Consider the following 18288-nt stretch of genomic DNA (forward strand, 5'->3'; position numbering starts at 1 on the left):
GATTTTTTTTTTAAGATTTTACTTAAAAAAAAAAAAAAAAGGTTTTATTTATTTATTTATTTGACAGACAGAGATCACAAGTAGGCAGAGAGGCAGGCAGAGAGAGAGGGGGAAGCAGGCTCCCTGCTGAGCAGAGAGCCTGATGCGGGGCTTGATCCCAGGACCCTGGGATCATGACCTGAGCCAAGGCAGAGGCAGAGGCTTTAACCCGCTGAGCCACCCAGGCACCCCTAAGATTTTATTTACTTGAGAGACAGAGACAGAGACAGCAACAGAGACAGCACAAGCAGGGGAGGGAGAGGGAAAAGCAGACTCCCTGCTGAGCAAGGAACCCAATGCAAGACTCCATCCTAGGATGCTGGATCTGAAGGCAGACACTTAACCAACTAACTGAGCCACCCATGTGCCCTTTGGGATTCTTTTTATAATGACCACCAAGATAAGCCTACAGTAAGAGTTCTGAATTAAAAAAATATATATACTTTTTCTAGAAAAGAGAGTTTTATATAAATGTCCAGGTACCCAGAATACTGATATCCAAGAACACATGTAAGAGAATATCTGAAAAAAATTATTTTCTTAACAGCAAGTACTTACTACAGAAGTTTGTAAGTACAAGGGCAAAGAAAATGAAAACGAATTTAGTAAAATGAGGTTATCGGTCCAGGAATTCATAACAAAATAGCGGAAGAAAACTCTTAAAGGGAAAAGAGAAGAAGGAATATAAAGGAAAATTAAAGCGGAAAGGAGAGAACGCACGCGTGCGCACACACACACATGCACATACTCAACAATTATACTGTATACACATGAGATAACTGAATGCTTTTATTTCTATTTCTATGGTTAAGAATTAAAAATTAGGGACGCCTTGGTTAAGCGGCTGCCTTCGGCTCAGGTCATGATCCCAGCGTCCTGGGATCGAGTCCCGCATCGGGCTCCTTGCTCCGCAGGGAGCCTGCTTCTCCCTCTGCCACTCTGTCTGCCTGTGCTTGCTCGCTCGTTCTCTCTCTCTCTCTGACAAATAAATAAATAAATAAAAATAAAATCTTTAAAAAAAAAAGAATTAAAAATTAATGCGCGCCTGGATGGCTCAGATGGTTGAGCATTTGCCTTCGGCTTGGGTCATGGCCTCCAGGTCCTGGGATCCAGCCCCATGTCAGGCTCCCAGCCCAGTGGGGAGTCTGCTTCTCCCTCTCCCCCGGCTTGTGCTGTCTCTGTATCTCTCTCAAATGAATTAAAAAAAAATTTTTTTAAATAAAAATTAAGGTGATTGCTGAAACATACACCTTCCTTGTCTGTCCCTCCATCAAGGAGGTAATGTTTAAATTCCTCCTCCTTCCAGTGATATTACTAAACAACGATGCAGGTCAAACCCAGTACAGTGCAGAATTTCAGAAGTAATTAATGCACCAAGACAGGAAGATATATGAAATGTTTTAGGATGATTTTCCAAAAAGAGCTTAAAACAAAAAGGTATAACAATGGTTTTAAACTAAATAAAATCAGTTACCCAAAAAAATTAATCAGGAAAAGGGAAAGAACTTTTTTAAGATACCTCATCTGGCAATACAGAATTTACTAACTATAAAGTATAATACGATGATAAATATACAATTTGTCAAAAATTCAACAACATAAAAGTCAATCATTCCACTACTGCTAGCAAGTGCCTATGACTTACAATGGATTACTGTTTTTCCTCGTGGAGGTAAGGAAAGAAGAAAAAAAACACAAATTCTTGGTGAAGGCTTGTAATTTTCACAGAACCATCCACTTGTAATTTAAGCACCATCATTTAAAAACAATTCATTTCAACAGCCTCCTCTGCTAAATATCTTCAGCATGGCTGCCTAGACTAAATCTAGCCAATTTTATCTTTGGCAGGAGTACTTCAGCAAAGGAGTGAAATATTAAGCTACATTAGGGAAAAAAGCTAAAATTCACCAGCTGGGTCAAGATCCTGAACAGTTAACTAACTTCTTATTCTAGGACTCAAGAATTATAAATGTGGTTAGGAGATTTGGGAAGAACTATTAAATCACAAAGAAAAAGCCTCTCAGTGTCCAAAGAATCACTCCACTCCCCCTCCCTTCCTTCTGTTTTAGTCAAAGTAATCTCTCTGTTCTCACTGTCTGGCTAACTGCTGAAAACCTTTAATAAAAACACTCAGAAGGTCAATGAACACCTGGCTAACTACCAGCCTCAGGAGTCAGTCTGGTGACCTTGCTCCACAGAAACTTTAAAGTACTTGTGCTTTATTGGTGGTTTTAGTTTAAACTTAATTATATACCATAACGAGCAAAAAGTATATATACATCACAGTACTTTTAATGCCCCAATTTCCTTACTTTAATATGATCTGATACTTGGAGACTCAATTTTTTAAAGCGCTGTTTAGTTGATTTAATTGTCAGAGGATTCAAATGATTCCAAGTTTCCTAAAGTGATCCCTTAGCTGTCCTTACACTTCACAACCTTCCAATCAACAAACCATTACGTGATAGGAATGCTCAGAACTAAGTAGTGAGTGAATGGACTAAGCCTAAGGAGTCTTTTCAAATCACTAGATTATTCCAGAGAACAAGAAAAGTTCTCACTGAGGTATTTTGATTTCACTGAATTGGAACAGTTTCCCACATTACCAAAACTTAGAAATGTTTTTCAATACAAAGTATCTTGAAAACTGTAAACTTATAGAGTCTAGTTTTTCTCAAATATACAAAAGAAGTATATGAAACTTAAAATGGATCAACTACAGTACGTTTCATGAAATTACTCTTAAGACACAAAATATTCAACATTAACCAAGATTTTTTTTTTTTTAAAGCAGTGGCTAATGCAGTAAAGTTAGTGGGATAATGCCACAAATATTTGCAAGCCGGTTTAAGTCATGAATCCATTTAAAGAAAGATAACCATGTTAACAGCAGTCCCAAGCCTCTGAAATGTATCTGCTTTAGATGTGAATACAGATGTGCACTCTCAAGTACAGTAAGCTAATGAAAGAAAATGAACTAGGTCTACAAGGAAGAAATTCAGCAAAATTATCCAGACTTTTCCCTTGAAATAGAAACATAAGCCATGAAATAGAAACTTCATATTCAGATAAAGCACAGTTGTCCATGTAAATAATATAAACAAAACTGAGGAAAAAGGCGATTTACTTATGCTTAAAAGCATGGCTGTCTCAACAGACTCTTCAGTGAAAATCTCAGTCACTTTTTTCCTACAGGCAAGGAAAAATTAAATATCCCAACATAACCACCTATTTCAGCCTACTTTCAATCTAACAACATCCCTGCAACATCCCTGGCCCAAAAAGGGAAATGAAAGAGGATCTACTAGTCAACTCCCCTGACCTTCTTTTCCAACATCTCGTGCTTCCCTCTCTCGTATGTCTGACACTTATCGTAAGTAGACAAATGCAGACTGCTTTATTTTTAAGGAGATATACTATACTTCCTTGTTTATCTGTAAGGAGTCACTAGAAGAGGAAAGGACATGAGTAAAGTACCCCTGGATTCACCAGGCCAATTTGGAGTGCCAGCCAAAGCCTGTGCAGAATTTTCCTCAAAACAACAGATGTGGAAAAACCAGAAAAATTTTATCCCAAATACGTCAGTACATTAAATTTAACTAAAAAAAATAAATAAATAAAATTCAAATGTGATAAAGATGGGCTCTTTGAGGAAGTAAATCAAGTAGTAAATCAAGTTGTTAAAGTGGACTGTACTTGGAGGCAACCTATAAAATACTCTGAAGCATTTTCTGATTTATAGTCCTTAAAATATAAGGAAACCTCAAGTATTAAAACTGAAAACTAGGTACATTCTCTGCTGAAAGTTAAACTAAAAGCAACTATGGGGCCCCGGCTGGCTCAATCAGTAGAGCACACAATTCCTGAACCCTGGAGAGTGAGTTCAAGCCCCATGTTAGGGGTGGAGCTTATGTTTAAAAATAAATGAATGAATGAATGAATGAATGAATGAATGTAATTATAAATTCCGGAAACGTTAACGAAGTCAACTAAATTTCTGTCCCCACTTAACTAGAAATAAGAGAATCTGAAGTCAAGCCAGAGACTTATAAAATATACCCTACATACAGTTTCAAAAGAAATCTAACTTCACTCTGAAAGAAGTACACAGTTCTACAAATAGCATGTCTTCTGGGTTTTTTCTTAATAAACAACAACTACAGCAACACAACACTATGCCAGAAATATCTTTCATTTCTTCACTAGCAAGTATATGCAACCACGTACCTAAAATTAGAAAAAAGACAAATGGAACACAGGCACCTATATACAAAGAACCCCATTCTCCCCATGATGGAAATTTGCTAATTCTTCCTCTCTTGTCCTAACACTTCTCAAGACCAACATTATGCATGGGTTTTACTCACAGGGGTACATGGCGCTGCTCGGGATCAGCTCTTGTCAGTTCTTCCTCTTCGATATCAGACTCTCCTCCTGAACTACTATCAGTAATGTCTGAATCAAATGCTCGTTCACTGCACCTCAAGTTGGCTATCCCACTCGCTGTAAATCTCTCCAATTCTTCGGAAATCGAATCGCTTTTCAGGAAATTGCTAAGTCCCTCTGAAGTGGTGGTCTCACTGGCAGCTTTTCTCAATGCAGCTTCAGCCTTTCGAGTCAGCATCAACTGGCTCCGGGGCCTCAAGGATTCCAAGTTTGGCAGTTTGCTCAAAGTTTTCTCTAAAAATCCACCCAGCTGATGCTGTATATGCCTCTCCACCTGCTTGGCCTGCACAACCTGTAAGCGCTTCTGTAACCTGCGGGCACGGCTCTCAATATCAGCCTGCCTCCGTAGTAAAGCTGTTATCCTTGTGTCAGAATCTAAAGCACTGAAAAGAATGGAAGACAGGGGAGACTTTTTATCCTCTAACTTGACACCCCCCAAGTTAGAACTGGAGTCCGTGCCAGGTGATAATCTACTGCTTCCTTGAAGTGCCGGCTGTTCCATGGAATTTACAGAAGATTTGTTTGCAGTGCTATTATTGCTAAATATAGTTGTGTGTTCTACATCAAGGCTTCTATGTGGAAGAGTGCAATTGGTCATACCCCCCTTCAAGTCCCCAGATTCAGATGCCACCACTTCACCCCCTTGAAGAGAAGATGAAGTGAGAGCTCGTTTTCCCCCATTGAGGGGATTGGAATTGTCATGATCAGAATGTGTTGAACTTTTAGTCAATTTCTTAGCCAACCCATTTACAGGTGCTTGTGGCAGAGCTGTCTGACCACTCGTATTCATGGTTCTAAGATTTTCTAAGGAAAACTCCAAAACTGGCTGTCTCCCCAACAGCTCAGCTCGGAGTTCATAGGACTGAGATAAGAGAGGATGAGCTTTCAGGACTGTCTGCTTGCTGAAGACACCTTGCAATTTCAACGACTCCTTTGAGGGCACAGATGTTACATCCGAGCAGAGATAAGATGCCACCAGTGGTTGCAGCTTTCCCAAATCTTCCTTGGTAGGATTATTTCGGAAGTCTAGACTGGGATCCTCTGCAGCAATGGCTTTTCTTTTGGTTCCGTTGGCAGCAATAAGGATGTTGGCGTTGCCGTTATTTTCGGCACTGCCAGGGGACAAAGTGGAGGATGGGGGAGCCAGTTTGAACCGGATATGGTGTGCTTCAGCTGCTGCGTCAGTGAGAGCGGGCGCCATCGCAGCCATTCAGCACAGAGAGACAGGAAGTCCAGCCTCTCCCGGTGCCGAGGCCAGCTCCTCGGCCCCTTACTGCCTCCCCAGAGAACAGACTAAAAGAGAAAAAAAGAAAAGGAAGTTAGAAATATATGCACATTAGAAAAACACTCACATCTTTTAATACAAACACAACTTGAGGCTATAATCCAAAATCTGCCTCCAGAAAGAAAAACACTACGACTATTCTGGGTACCCGAACACTCAAATATGGGGGGAGGGGTTGACAATCCTTATACAGAGAAAGAATTCCACCCTTCTTCTTTGCCACTTGCTATCAAAGATTGAAAATAGCCAAAACAGAAGTTCCATTCCGAAGGAATCAGACTGTTAATCAACTGCATAAAAAAAAAATTCACTATAAAACTTCTTGAAATTAGTGGATTTAAAGCAAATGTATTGGGACGCCTGGGTGCCTCAGTGGGTTGAGTATCTGACTCTTGATTTCAGCTCAGGTCACAATCTCACAGTCGTGGGATCAAGCCCCGCATCCTTCTCTTCTCTCCCTCTGCCCCAACCCTGTCCATAGGCTCTCACTCTCACGCTCTAAAATAAATCAATCTTTAAGAATAAAACAAAGCAAATGTATCAAACCAAACACTTAGCAATTAAACAGAAAAGAATTAGCAAGGCACTCCCCATTCCTACCAAAAAGCTTGTACGCTAAATAGATCTGCGCATTTCTCTAGCCAGAGAATCCAGCATTCATCAGCTTCTCACTTCTCTGAAAGACGGCTCACCCTACAAACTGTATAACACCTGTATTTTTGCTTTATCCAATTTCTCTTCACTGTCTTCAAGTACAGCCCACCTCTGAAATTGCCCAACACATTTCTTTTCCTTTACCCCAAAACTTTTTAAGTTTATTTAATTAATCTCTACATCCAATGTGAGGCTCAACTCATGACCCCAAGAACAAGTCATATGCTCCTCTGAGCTAGCCAGGCACCCCCTTTACCCAAAAACTTCTCGAAAGGATAATATAAACAGCTGCCTCTGCACTCTTTACTCATCATCTGGCTTCTAATCCTACTGCTCTGGCAAAGGGCACTCACTAGTAATCTCATTATCAAATCCAACTGGTCAAGTCTCAATCCCCATTCTATGGGACTTCTCTGAAGCATTAGGTAGTGCTGATCACCTCATTTTTCTTGAAATCCTCCTTTCCTGATGTCCTTGACACCAAGGTCCCTTCTGCCCTCTTCTCTCTCAACTCACTTCCCTGGTCATAACCACCTGGTATAGGAAGGCCTCCTAACACTCAAGAAAAATTGCTGAGCTTCACAAACTGACATTCCCACCCCCATGATCCTCTAGCTCCCTGAAACTCAAAATTCACTCTCCTCTTCCAATACACTCTTCACCCTGTTTTATCATCTCAGGTAATGGCACTGCTTGCATTTAGTAGCCCAAGCTAAAAACCTCAGTCATTTGCCTCTTCTGTATCACCTTGGACTTATCTGGTCTGAGAGCAAAAGGAAATTTATATAAAGAGCTAAGCCAACTACTTTTTAAGTTGTTTTTAATTCCAGTGTAGTTAACACAATGTTATATTAGTTTTAGGTATACAATATGGTGATTCAACAATTCCATACATCACTCAGTGCCTATTACAACAGGTGCCCTCCTTAATCCCTATCAACTATTTACCCATCCCCCATCCCCCCCATCCACCTCCCATCTGATAACCATCAACTTGTTCTTTATAATTAAGAGTGTTTCTTGGTGGTGCCTGGGTGGCTCAGTGGGTTGGGCCTCTGCCTTCAGCTGGGATCATGATCTCAGGGTCCTGGGATCAAGCCCCACATCGGGCTCTCTGCTCAGCAGGGAGCCTGCTTCCCACTCTCTGCCTGCCTCTCTGCCTACTTGTGATCTCGCTCTCTATCAAATAAATAAGTAAAATCTTTAAAAAAAAAAAAAAAGAAAGAAAGAGTGTTTCTTGGGGCGCCTCAATGGCTCAGTCAATTAAGTGACTACCTTCAGCTCAAGTCATCGGGCTCCCTGCTCAGCCAGGAGACTGATTCTCCCTTTCCAGCACCCCTGAGCTTGTGTTTCTTCTCTTGCTATCTCTGTCATAAATAAAATCTTTAAAAAAAAAAAAAAGTGTTTCTTGATTTGTCTCTTGTTTTTTCCCCTTTGCTTAATTTGTCCTGTTTCCTAAATTCCACAGATGAGTGAATTCATATGGTATTTGTCTTTCTCTGATGGACTTATTTTGTTTGCATTATACTCCCTAGCTCTTATCCATGTTGTTGCAATGGCAAGATTTGTCTTTTTGTGGCTGAATATTCCATGGTATATACATGCCGCATATATGAATGGATTTGGCCCATTCATCAGTCAATGAACACTTGGGCTGCTTCTGTATCTTGGCTATTGCAAATAATGCTGCTATAAACATAGAGGTTAAAAGCCGCTTATACTTAAAGCATGGTCTACAAACCTCTTAGGAGCTTGCGTTTCAGGGGTCCACAAGACCAAAGCTATTTTCATACTAATAGTAAAACATCATTTGTCTCTTACTGCACAGAAGTTTGCATTTAGGGTGCAAAAACAAGGCTGAGCCAAACTGTGGGTACAGTCACATAAATCAAGGCAGAGGCACCGAAATGTACTAACAGTCATTGGTCACTGTATGCTCTACTCATTTACAGTTAAAAAAAAAAAAACAACAAAACAAAACCAAAACCTCATTCCATCTAACAATGTCTTTGATGAAATTATGAGTATTATTTAAATCTCCAATCCTGAGTACATACTTTGAGTATACATTTTTAAATAGAAAAGTATATGTAAAGCAACTTTTGCACTTTAAGAAGTCTGAGAGAAAGCATTATACAACTGATTTGCAAGCTGAACTGGAAGCATTTTTCAGAGAACACTATTTTTACTTGGCAGAACAACTGACAAACTATGGTTATTCAGACTTGAATAGTTAGCAGATATTTTCTCAAAAATGAACAAAGTGAACCTGTCACTTCAAGGAAAACCACTGATGTTTGTTGCCTATGATAAAATCTGAGTTTTCAAGCAAAAATAAGTATTTTGGAAACTTGTATCTACCTACCACAAGCTCGAACATTTTCCCAATACTTAAAAAGCTTATTTCCAATTAAACAGATTACTTCTAATTATCAGTGAATGTGAAATTTTTGGTACCATGTAATGGTATGTGTCAACATCTGGGAGATCTGCATAACTCAAGTGAATGATCAAATGACCAATGTATGTTGGAAACTCACGCAAAGGTAAAAGCAAATGCAAAACAAACCAATGGGTTTTAATGTAACAATACAAAAAAATTCACTGACGCAGTTTTTGATTCCGCAGTGCAACTAACCTTTATGAAATTACTAATTGTCAAGTATGGGTGTAGTGCCAAAGAATACCCACATTTATCTAAAAAGGCTGTTAAAATATTCCTCTATTTTTCAACTACCTATCTGTGTGATGCCAGATTTTCTCTATGTACTTCAACCTATCACAATAGAATGTATGCTGAAGCAGATATGAGAACCTGTTTTCTATGAAGCCAGACATTAAAGAGTTTTGCAAAAATATGAAATACCATTCACTAAATTTTTCTGCTCTGGTAGAAAGTTATTTTTCATAATATGTAATAGGTCTGTCATTTTAAAATCAGTAAATAATTATTTTTAAAATTTCTCTAAGTTTCTAATACAGCAACTATTGATAACCCAAGAAAGCTCTTTGTGGTTCTCAACATTTTCTAAGCATAAAAAAGGGCCCTGAAACCAAAAAATTTGCGTATCACTGAACTAATCCAACCTCCTCCCCAATCAAAAAAAAGAAGAGAAACTTCCAATTTAGTCAAACATTTTTTATCTCTAGATCAATACCAACACGGGAAAACAGGCCCTAGAGGAATACACTAACATTCTTTAAAGTATGACAATTCAAATTACTACTATTGAAATATTTAAGCAAATGACTGAGAAAACCATCTATACAAATACCAGCACACTTAAAAGTCAAATATGTCTATTTCTCTAAGTAATTTACCAAAACTTTCTTGTCCTAAGATTGTATTTTAATAAACACCCTATGAAATAACTAGATCTTCTGGGGGTTAAAAAGAGCTTTATCCTTAGGGACTTTTCTGGCATATTGCATTCTATGTGTCACAAACTGTTCTATGTCCATTTTCCCTATTTGATTTTAAATTTAGTAATAATTCCTAATATAGTATAAACAGTTGTGCTACAGACCAAATAGCAAGTGAACCAATGTTCACGTTATTTGTTCAAAAATACACTGAGTTAGGTTTATAACATGCAAAGGATTTTCTCCCATAAAAAATCACTATCAGGTCTTTCCCATCAAGAATGTCTCCTCTTTTGAAAGGACATCAATACACAGTTGATAATAGCAAAGAAGGAAGGCATGTTATCAGTATAAGATGATCAATACAACCTGTGAGAAGAGTACTTGTGAGTACTTGTACTCTACTAACCCAGAGCTCTGCAGTAAGTCTCAGCCATGGCAGGAAACAATCTCCCCACAGGGGCCCAGGCAAGGACAAAGATGTTACATAGCTTACACAAAACTTACTCAGGAAAACCCAGGCTCACCAGCAGACATAAAAAGGGTCATAATTAACATCACACCACAGAAGGTACTTAAGCAGTAGACGTTCCAAAGTTATTTTAGAATTATACAATTCCTTAAAGTTCACAACTTAAAAATCTGCTGGCTCAAATCCCAACTCTAAAGATTTCTCTGACCCTCTGAAAGTACACCTGTGAACTTGACATTAATCATGTACATCTCAAAGGCAGAGTTTATTTTGTTTACACACGCTCTCCTTGGTCTCCATATCCCCACAGGATGCACTGGAAAGAGCAGTTACTAAAACAATCATCTAAGTAAGCAGGGAGGGTGAAAAGGAAAGAAGGGGAAAAGCAACCTCTTCAGAAGGAATTCCATTCCTAACCCCTATATCCTTATCTTTCTGTATCAAAACAACTGTGTTTAAAAAAAAAAAAAAAAAAAAGATTGAAATCTTCATCCTTCCCCTTTCCTGACTTGAACTACTATGCCGAGATTCAATATTACCCCCAAAGGCACTCACTCTGTAAGTAAGGGGAACAGGTCCAGCTTCACATTCTAGCTCTACCCTCATTTAAATTATTGATGGTGTTCCTCAATTTCCTCATCTACAAATGACACAGCCTACCACACAAGGCTGCTTGATGATTAAATAAAATACTTTCAAATACTTAGCCTAGTGCCAGACACAAACACCCATTATTTGCACTATTATTATAACCTACCAACAAAAAGCAAATTTAAAAGGAATAAATTTCAGTAAGACTTTTTAATGCACAAGAAAAACATAAAGCAAATAGTTCCCTAAAACATCACTGTACTTGAGGACCCATGCACATAAAAATGGACATGGCAAATCCAGTCAGCACTTGATATTAGCTGCAACTGCCATAAATTACCAAAGCTTAGAACTTTTCTTGATTTTTGCTATATGTTTAGATTTACTTTTTGGGGAGGTGGGTGGAGAGCACAAGTGGGGGGTGGAAAGGCAGAGGGAGCAGGAGAGAGAAAATCCTAAGCAGGTTGCATGCCCAGGGTGGAGCCCCAGGCAGGGTGTGATCTCACAACCCTGAGATCATGACCTGAGCCAAAATCAAGAGTTGGACGCCTAACCAACTGAGCCACCCAGGCACCCCTAGAGCTACTTTTAATACTTCATGATGTTGCTTATAATAAAAAGAAAGCAAACCAAATGTCCAACAATTTGCTTAAGTTATGCAATAGCCATACAATGGGATACTATGCAATCATAATAACAACAATATAGAACTATATTTACCGACTTGAAAAAGTGCTTGCTCTACTGTTAAATGAAAAAATAAAAAGGTGTTACAAAAAACAAAATTCATACTACTGGCTCATTTTTGTTTAAAGAAAGCAGATCGTAAGATTCTTTTGTCTTTTGTTTTCTAGTATATATAATGTCCCCACCATTAAGTATGTATTACTTGCATAATAAAAGGAAAAGCAGCAAAAAGAAAATAATACACATTCTTAACCAAAAAATGTGAGTAAGGCAAAATGCCACAGTAACTTTCATAAAGTTAACATACTGAGCAAAATGTTCAGGAAAGCAATGATTCCCATCCCACCTGAAACCCAAAAGCTTCACTCTTCAACAACCTAAAGCAGAAAAAGACTCTCAAACTTAAGCAGTTTTACAAAAACAGCTTATGATAACCTTTCTCCAAAGAATACAAAGCATTAGAAGCTATAATTAACTTATTAATCCTCATAACAACCTGGGCAATAGGTTTCAGCATGGGATTATAACTTCCAATTTATTAGTGGGGACAGACAATAAAGTTGTACTGTACATTCAGAATAAAGAAACCTAAAATATCCCAATTTTTAGTTCATATAATAAACCACAACCTGACACATAAATACAGATGAGCTAATGTACCTGCTGTCACTGACATTAATTCAGATCCTGCAGTAAGTCTGAAGAGACCCCCAAAAAAAGGGCTATAGAAGACTGAGCTAGGTACTCATGTTTCCCCCCCATGTCCAAGGAAGTATTTTGGGAACTGGAAGATGTAAAATGGGTTCAGCAGGAAAACACATTTGAGAAAAAATGTCCTGACGGAGATTTACAATGCACCTCATCAGACTGAATACTTAAATATTTGCCTTTATCAAACTGAATGAACAGTTTCCCCCCATTACACCTATTATTATCTTGCAGTGTCCTGAGGGATACAAGTTGGGATAAAGTTCAACTATGTGACCTTCAGGGTCTCTTCCTGCTTATGATTCTGTTGGTCTAAACTGAAATACAGGTCCAAGGAAAAACTTCCACCTAACACAAATAGCAGCTGGGAAGCAAAAATATACCCCTAGGGCAGTTTCTCAACCCCAGCACTATTGCCATCTTGTGCCAAGTAATTTTTTGTGGTGGGGGAAGGGCTTCTCCTGTGTGATGTCAGACAGTTAGCAGCATCCCTGGCTCCACCCACTAGATGCCAGCAGCACCCTTCCACCGGTTATGACAACCAAAATTGCCTCCAGACATGTCAAATGTCCCCTAGGGGGCAAAATCACATGTTCCAATAGAAAACCACTGCCTAGACACAGACTTTATACATACACATAGACGTACTTTTTTTAAACCATTGTCCACATAAATGTTTTCTTTCTAGAAAGCAAAACATATCCAGTTGCCCCAAATACCACAAGTCAGAACTAACTCCACATCTACAAATGAAAACCTTGCCTGATTCCTTTAGAGTTCCCAAGACAGGACGCCAGGATTACAAGAACAATCCAGCAGCACCCACTCTGCAAAAATGCTGATAAGCTGCAGAGACCCAAGGGGAGGGGTCTGGCGATTTGGCTGGCCAACAAACCACACTTTCACTGGAAACAGAAGCACAAACCAGATGGGAAAGAAAAGTTTGCCCATAATGCAGCTTCTATTAGCCTCTTCCCCACCATTACCTCATTAATCTGCACAAATAAACAGGAGCAGGAAAGATGGTTAGGGAAGGATCCATGAGGTTGTCACAATTTCAACTGAAGCTTAAAAATTAGCTAAAATGTCATCATGCAAAAGGCTAAGGCAAGAGAATGGTAATGTGACATTCCAGTGAAAGGAAACGGCATGGGAAAAGGCAAGGCTGTGGGAAAACATAGGACATCCTGGAAGCTAAAAGAAAGGATCAATTTAAAAAAAAAAAAAAAAAAAAAAAAAAAAAAGAAAGGATCAATTTGCTTGAAATATGAAGCATATTTTAATGGAGGAAACAGTACAGAAAAAAGTGGAAAGGCAGTCTGAAGCGATCATTAATGGACAACCTTGAATAGCCAGGCTTTACTCACATTTAAAGGCAGCAGAATGTCATTAAAGGTTTTTCAAATAGGGAGTGACACATAGGAACTGTGCTTTTGAGACCAGGCGGGCAGGATGGATTATAAGGAAGTAAAAAGGCGAAGAGCATAGATGAAGCTGCTGCAATTCCAGACAAGGTGCAGCAAGGAGGGAAACTAGGGTGGCCACCACAGCACAATCAGCCACGCTTCCTCCAAGCTGAAATACAGAAGTTGGAAGGGGCTAAAGTTTGCAGGAGGGCCAAATAAATGACACGAACAAAATGGGAAGGCCCCTAAAGACAGAAGACTCTTTTTCCTTCGTGATGAAATCCCTTCATTTATTTCTCATAAGGCTATTCTGGTGGTATACCCTTTCCATTCCTAACCTTATCAACCCAAACCCAGTCTGGGGCCTCATTAACACTCTCCTAAATTATGCTAACAACTTCCTGACAGCCTCGGTTCTTCAAACCAGTGCATACATTTTTATTACCTCACTTCTCTACCCTGGAATAGCTCCTCAAGCCTTTCTCAGGAGTCCAAATTCTCCAAGATTAAATTTAATACAGTATCACAACAAGTGGATCCGGTCAAGCGGACCTAGTACTCGCCCAGATTCCCAGCTCCATAAACTTTGCCTATGCTGCGGCTTCCACCTGGAAGACCCTTCTAACCTTTAGGCCAATATTTAATTAATACTTCAATACTACAGTGCTCGCTTCGGCAGCACATATAATAATACTTCAATACTATGGCATTTCCACAAAACCTTTTCCAGATTGTTCAGATTCACATCACTCTCTTCCTGCTTAAATTGTACAATGCACTTAAAGTCAACATCACTCAATTCAAATTATCTGAATGTTCCCCAACTGTCAATTTATGAATTCTATTTCCACGATGACAAAGTTCCTTACACCCTTCTTCTGCATGCTCACTAACTTCATCTAAAGCTTGGAACACAGTAAGCACTATGGGTACTTACTGACTGGGCTAGAGTGGTCAAAAGACAACACTTTGCTATGCGGAGAGAAAGATGAGAAAATTCTAACCAAGAAACTAACACACTCGAAATAATGGGAAAGGATTTGAGAGATGATCCACAGAACACCTTGTATGAACCAAGTGGTACATGTACAGCTTCTCAAGAAGAGGGAGAGAGGAGGAATGCAGCTTTGTAGTGATCTCTGATAAAGTACTGAAAGCTACATAATGGGACACACCGGAAAGTACTTCTTTTACGTGGAAACAAATGTTTTGTTATGGAATAGGAGGCAAAATTTTTATCATACAATGAACTAATGGGGGCTGCACACCACCCTAGTTCCTAACATGTTCCCATGCCAACATGGTTTCTTTTAACTGAATACGGTTTGGGTTTATAATTACTAAGGGAAACACAGATCTGACTGGAGGATAAGTTATTACTACAACTGCTGTTCACTAACATTAACTGACCTTTTACTATGTCACTGTACTGTTTTATACATATGCTCTCATTTAATCCTCACAACATTAAAAAGTACTCTTATTCTCATTTTATAGATGAGGTTATGCTCAAAAGTTAAGTAATGTGCCCAAGATCAAACAACTACTAGGGCTCCTGAAGGAAGATTCCAATTCAAATCTCTAGATCTAAAGCTTTCAACTACTATCCTAACTAGCTGAAGGCTAGGTTTAAACTGGAAGGGCCTTAATTGCTGGACACCGGACTTTGAATATTAGTCTTCAGATGAAAGTCAGTGAGGAAACACCAACTGATGATCTCCAATAAGCATTTTATGAAAATGCCTACAACAGCCAAATCACTACACTAAGTGCCTACAAGAATGACAAGGACCACTCTAGACAGACACTACCAAGTGATCAGGAAATCCCAGGGAACCACATTAACAGGCCCTCACACAAGCTGAGTCAGTAGTCATAAAAGGCTTCCCACAGGAGGCAATTCTTAGTTGAAACCTAAAGAATAAGTAGGGTCCAGCATCCCTCACACAGCTACTTCAAGAATCCCATACCCAAACCCCTTCCCTGCCCCCAACACCAAATCGAAAACCAATTCCTGTTGCTCAACATTCCCCACGTGAGTGAATACTGACCCCAGCTACTGATTTAAGCATTTAATACTGATTTAAGCATTACTCATTTAAGCATACACTAGTGCCACATACAAATAATAAAAAGACTGTAGGAGCACTTTCATCAAAGCTAAAGATAAGAGGATAGAAAGTAGGTGCAAAGGTAAAGCACAGTGCTCTGCCTGAAGGGGTCAAGGAAGGCTTCCAGGAAAGCCTTCTGACTGAATTTGGAAGGCTGAAGAGCGAAGGTTCAATAGGTAGGACAGGCATATTCATTTTATCCTTAATGCCACTGCCTTAGTTCAGAGCCTCATTATGTACTACAGTAACTCGGGCAGTAATAATCTCCCAACTGTTCTTTCTTCCTGTCTCAGCAAGCCTTCAACCTAGCGTCCACTACCAAAATGATTATTGGAAACGAAGGGGAAAGAGAACATAAATCTGACATGCTGTGCTCCTCTTAAAAATCCTTCAGGGACTCTAGGGTGAGGATGAATCCAAACTCCCCACACAGCATATATCTGGCCCCTTCCTATACTCAGCCTCATCTCCAACCTGTCCCCACTCCAGCCACCTGAATCTTATTTATAGTTTCAGGTTCTTTCCATGCCCTTGCACCTTTGCCCACACTACTTTCTTTTTCAAGGCTCACCTCCAAGATCATATGCTCTATCAAGTATTCCCCATTCACTTCAGGTTGAGTTGGGGTCCCTCCCTCTCTAGGGTCTTATCTGAGCTCACACGACACCCTGGGCAACAGCTCATAATTTAATATAAACTCCCAATCTTGTCTGTCCCCCTTCTTCTCTAGATTATACACTTAAAAAAAAAAAAAAAAAGAGAGAGAGACGGAATTATGGCTTGTTTTATTTCTATCCTCTACATGTAGCAAAGTGCCTGGCAGAAAGAAGACCAATACACCTTAGGTAACCTGAGAATTGTATGTTAAATGCATCAGATGGAGATCCATTATGAAGTTAACCAGGATGTCTGATCATAAAGTGATAACAACCTAATGAGAAGCAGGCATCAACTGAATCTAGGACAGACTTCATCTACCTCAGGTTCCAGTCATTTACAATGCCAAGCACCTGCACTCAGACTGGCAAACTTATTAAATGTAATTTTTTAACTATTAAATTTGGTTACATAAGCCTTTTGAAAGCAGTATCTATCAAATATTTTAATGCAATTACCCAAACATTTACCTAGTAACTGCACTTCTAGGAACCTACCCAAAAGAAATACTCTCATAAAGAAACATGCATAATTCTTTCACTGAAGAATTGTAATACAAGAAAAAAAAAAACCCTAAACTTAAAGACACACTAGAATACTACAGTTATTAAAAAAAAAAGAACTGCATAACTTAATTTGAAAAACCTCAATGATATATTGCTACATGAAAAAAAAAAACCAAGCCATATAACGAGTATAATCCCATTTGTGTTTAAAAACACATAAACAGAAAATTGTTTTGAAAGATGACTATGTATGAAACTATTTATTGGAGTTTATCCTATTTGTACCCTATCACCTGAACTCAAATTTCCTACCAATCTAGCTCACAAAAGAAAGAAAAATGTATTTTAATCTCATTTCTTTCTAACAAACTCTAATAACAGAAGTGTTTCTGAACAATCCTAAAACCAGACACTGCTTTGAAGGGTCTAGCAATTCAAAAGCAAACAGATGATTTGGGGAGTGAACAGTCCCTGACTAGATTCTAAGGATCTCACTGAAACCTACCTTATCCCTTAACTTTGAATTAATGATTTAAAAAAAAAACAAACTTTTCCAATGCCAGGAAAATGTTAAAAGTTAATACTAACATCCTTCTTTCATTCCCTTGGGAGGCCAAAGGGGAAAAATAAGAGGTAAGCATTCATCAGTAACTGAAAAACAGCAGTCCAATTTTTTTGATATATGCTTGAGGTCTTCAAACATCCTCAGTTCTCCATGGCAATATGTGAACAGTTTAATGAAACTTCCCTGACAGTTCAACTTAATCAACTAGTATTTCCACAAAGCCTCTCTACTAGCAAACATCAGAAACTAAACTAATTAGCTTTCACCTCTATCCCTTCACACCCTCTGGGGGAGGTGCTAATAAGCCATCACAAAGGCCAAAAAGCAAGTAGCAAGAGAAAGCCTACGTATCAGTTTTTAGCAATTTTTGGTTTAACATCCTAACAACAAAGTTGTTATTCATCTTTTTTTATTCAACACTTGCCCTCCAACTGAATTTAACCAGCTCTGACCTTAAACTCTTCCTTTTTTAGAAAATTAAAATGTGAGGGGCTCCATTAAGTTTGATGCCACTCAAGCAACTTTTTCCAAACAACAGAAGAATATGCTGTACTTAAAATTCAGAATGAGATCTCATTTGGGACTCCTGTTCAAGTAACAAGAACCAGAGTTTTTGATAACATTTAGATAAAACTGCACTGAATTTACCTCCACCTTATATTGCCTCTCAAAAGCTTGGGGTGGCAACTGTAATTCTTTTTTTTAATTATTTATTTATTTATTTGACAGAGAGATCACAAGTAGGCAGAGAGGCAGGCAGAGAGAAGGGGGGGAGAAGCAGGCTCCCCGCTGAGCAGA

At 38.9% G+C, this 18288-nt stretch overlaps 1 protein-coding gene across 3 annotated transcripts in view; it reads right to left on the reverse strand.

The window, feature by feature from the left end:
* KANSL1 (KAT8 regulatory NSL complex subunit 1) overlaps nt 1-18288 on the reverse strand; it is a 178628-nt gene that overhangs the window by 129160 nt on the left and 31180 nt on the right. For all 3 annotated transcript variants that reach the window (XM_080827379.1, XM_080827380.1, XM_080827378.1), the window contains exon 2: nt 4407-5778. In XM_080827379.1, the coding sequence (XP_080683505.1) occupies nt 4407-5695 (1289 nt within the window). In that variant the 5' untranslated portion in view covers nt 5696-5778. The remainder of the gene's footprint in view (nt 1-4406; nt 5779-18288) is intronic.

This window comes from Martes martes, assembly GCF_963455335.1.
Source record: "Martes martes genome assembly, chromosome: 16".
Taxonomy (NCBI): domain Eukaryota; kingdom Metazoa; phylum Chordata; class Mammalia; order Carnivora; family Mustelidae; genus Martes; species Martes martes.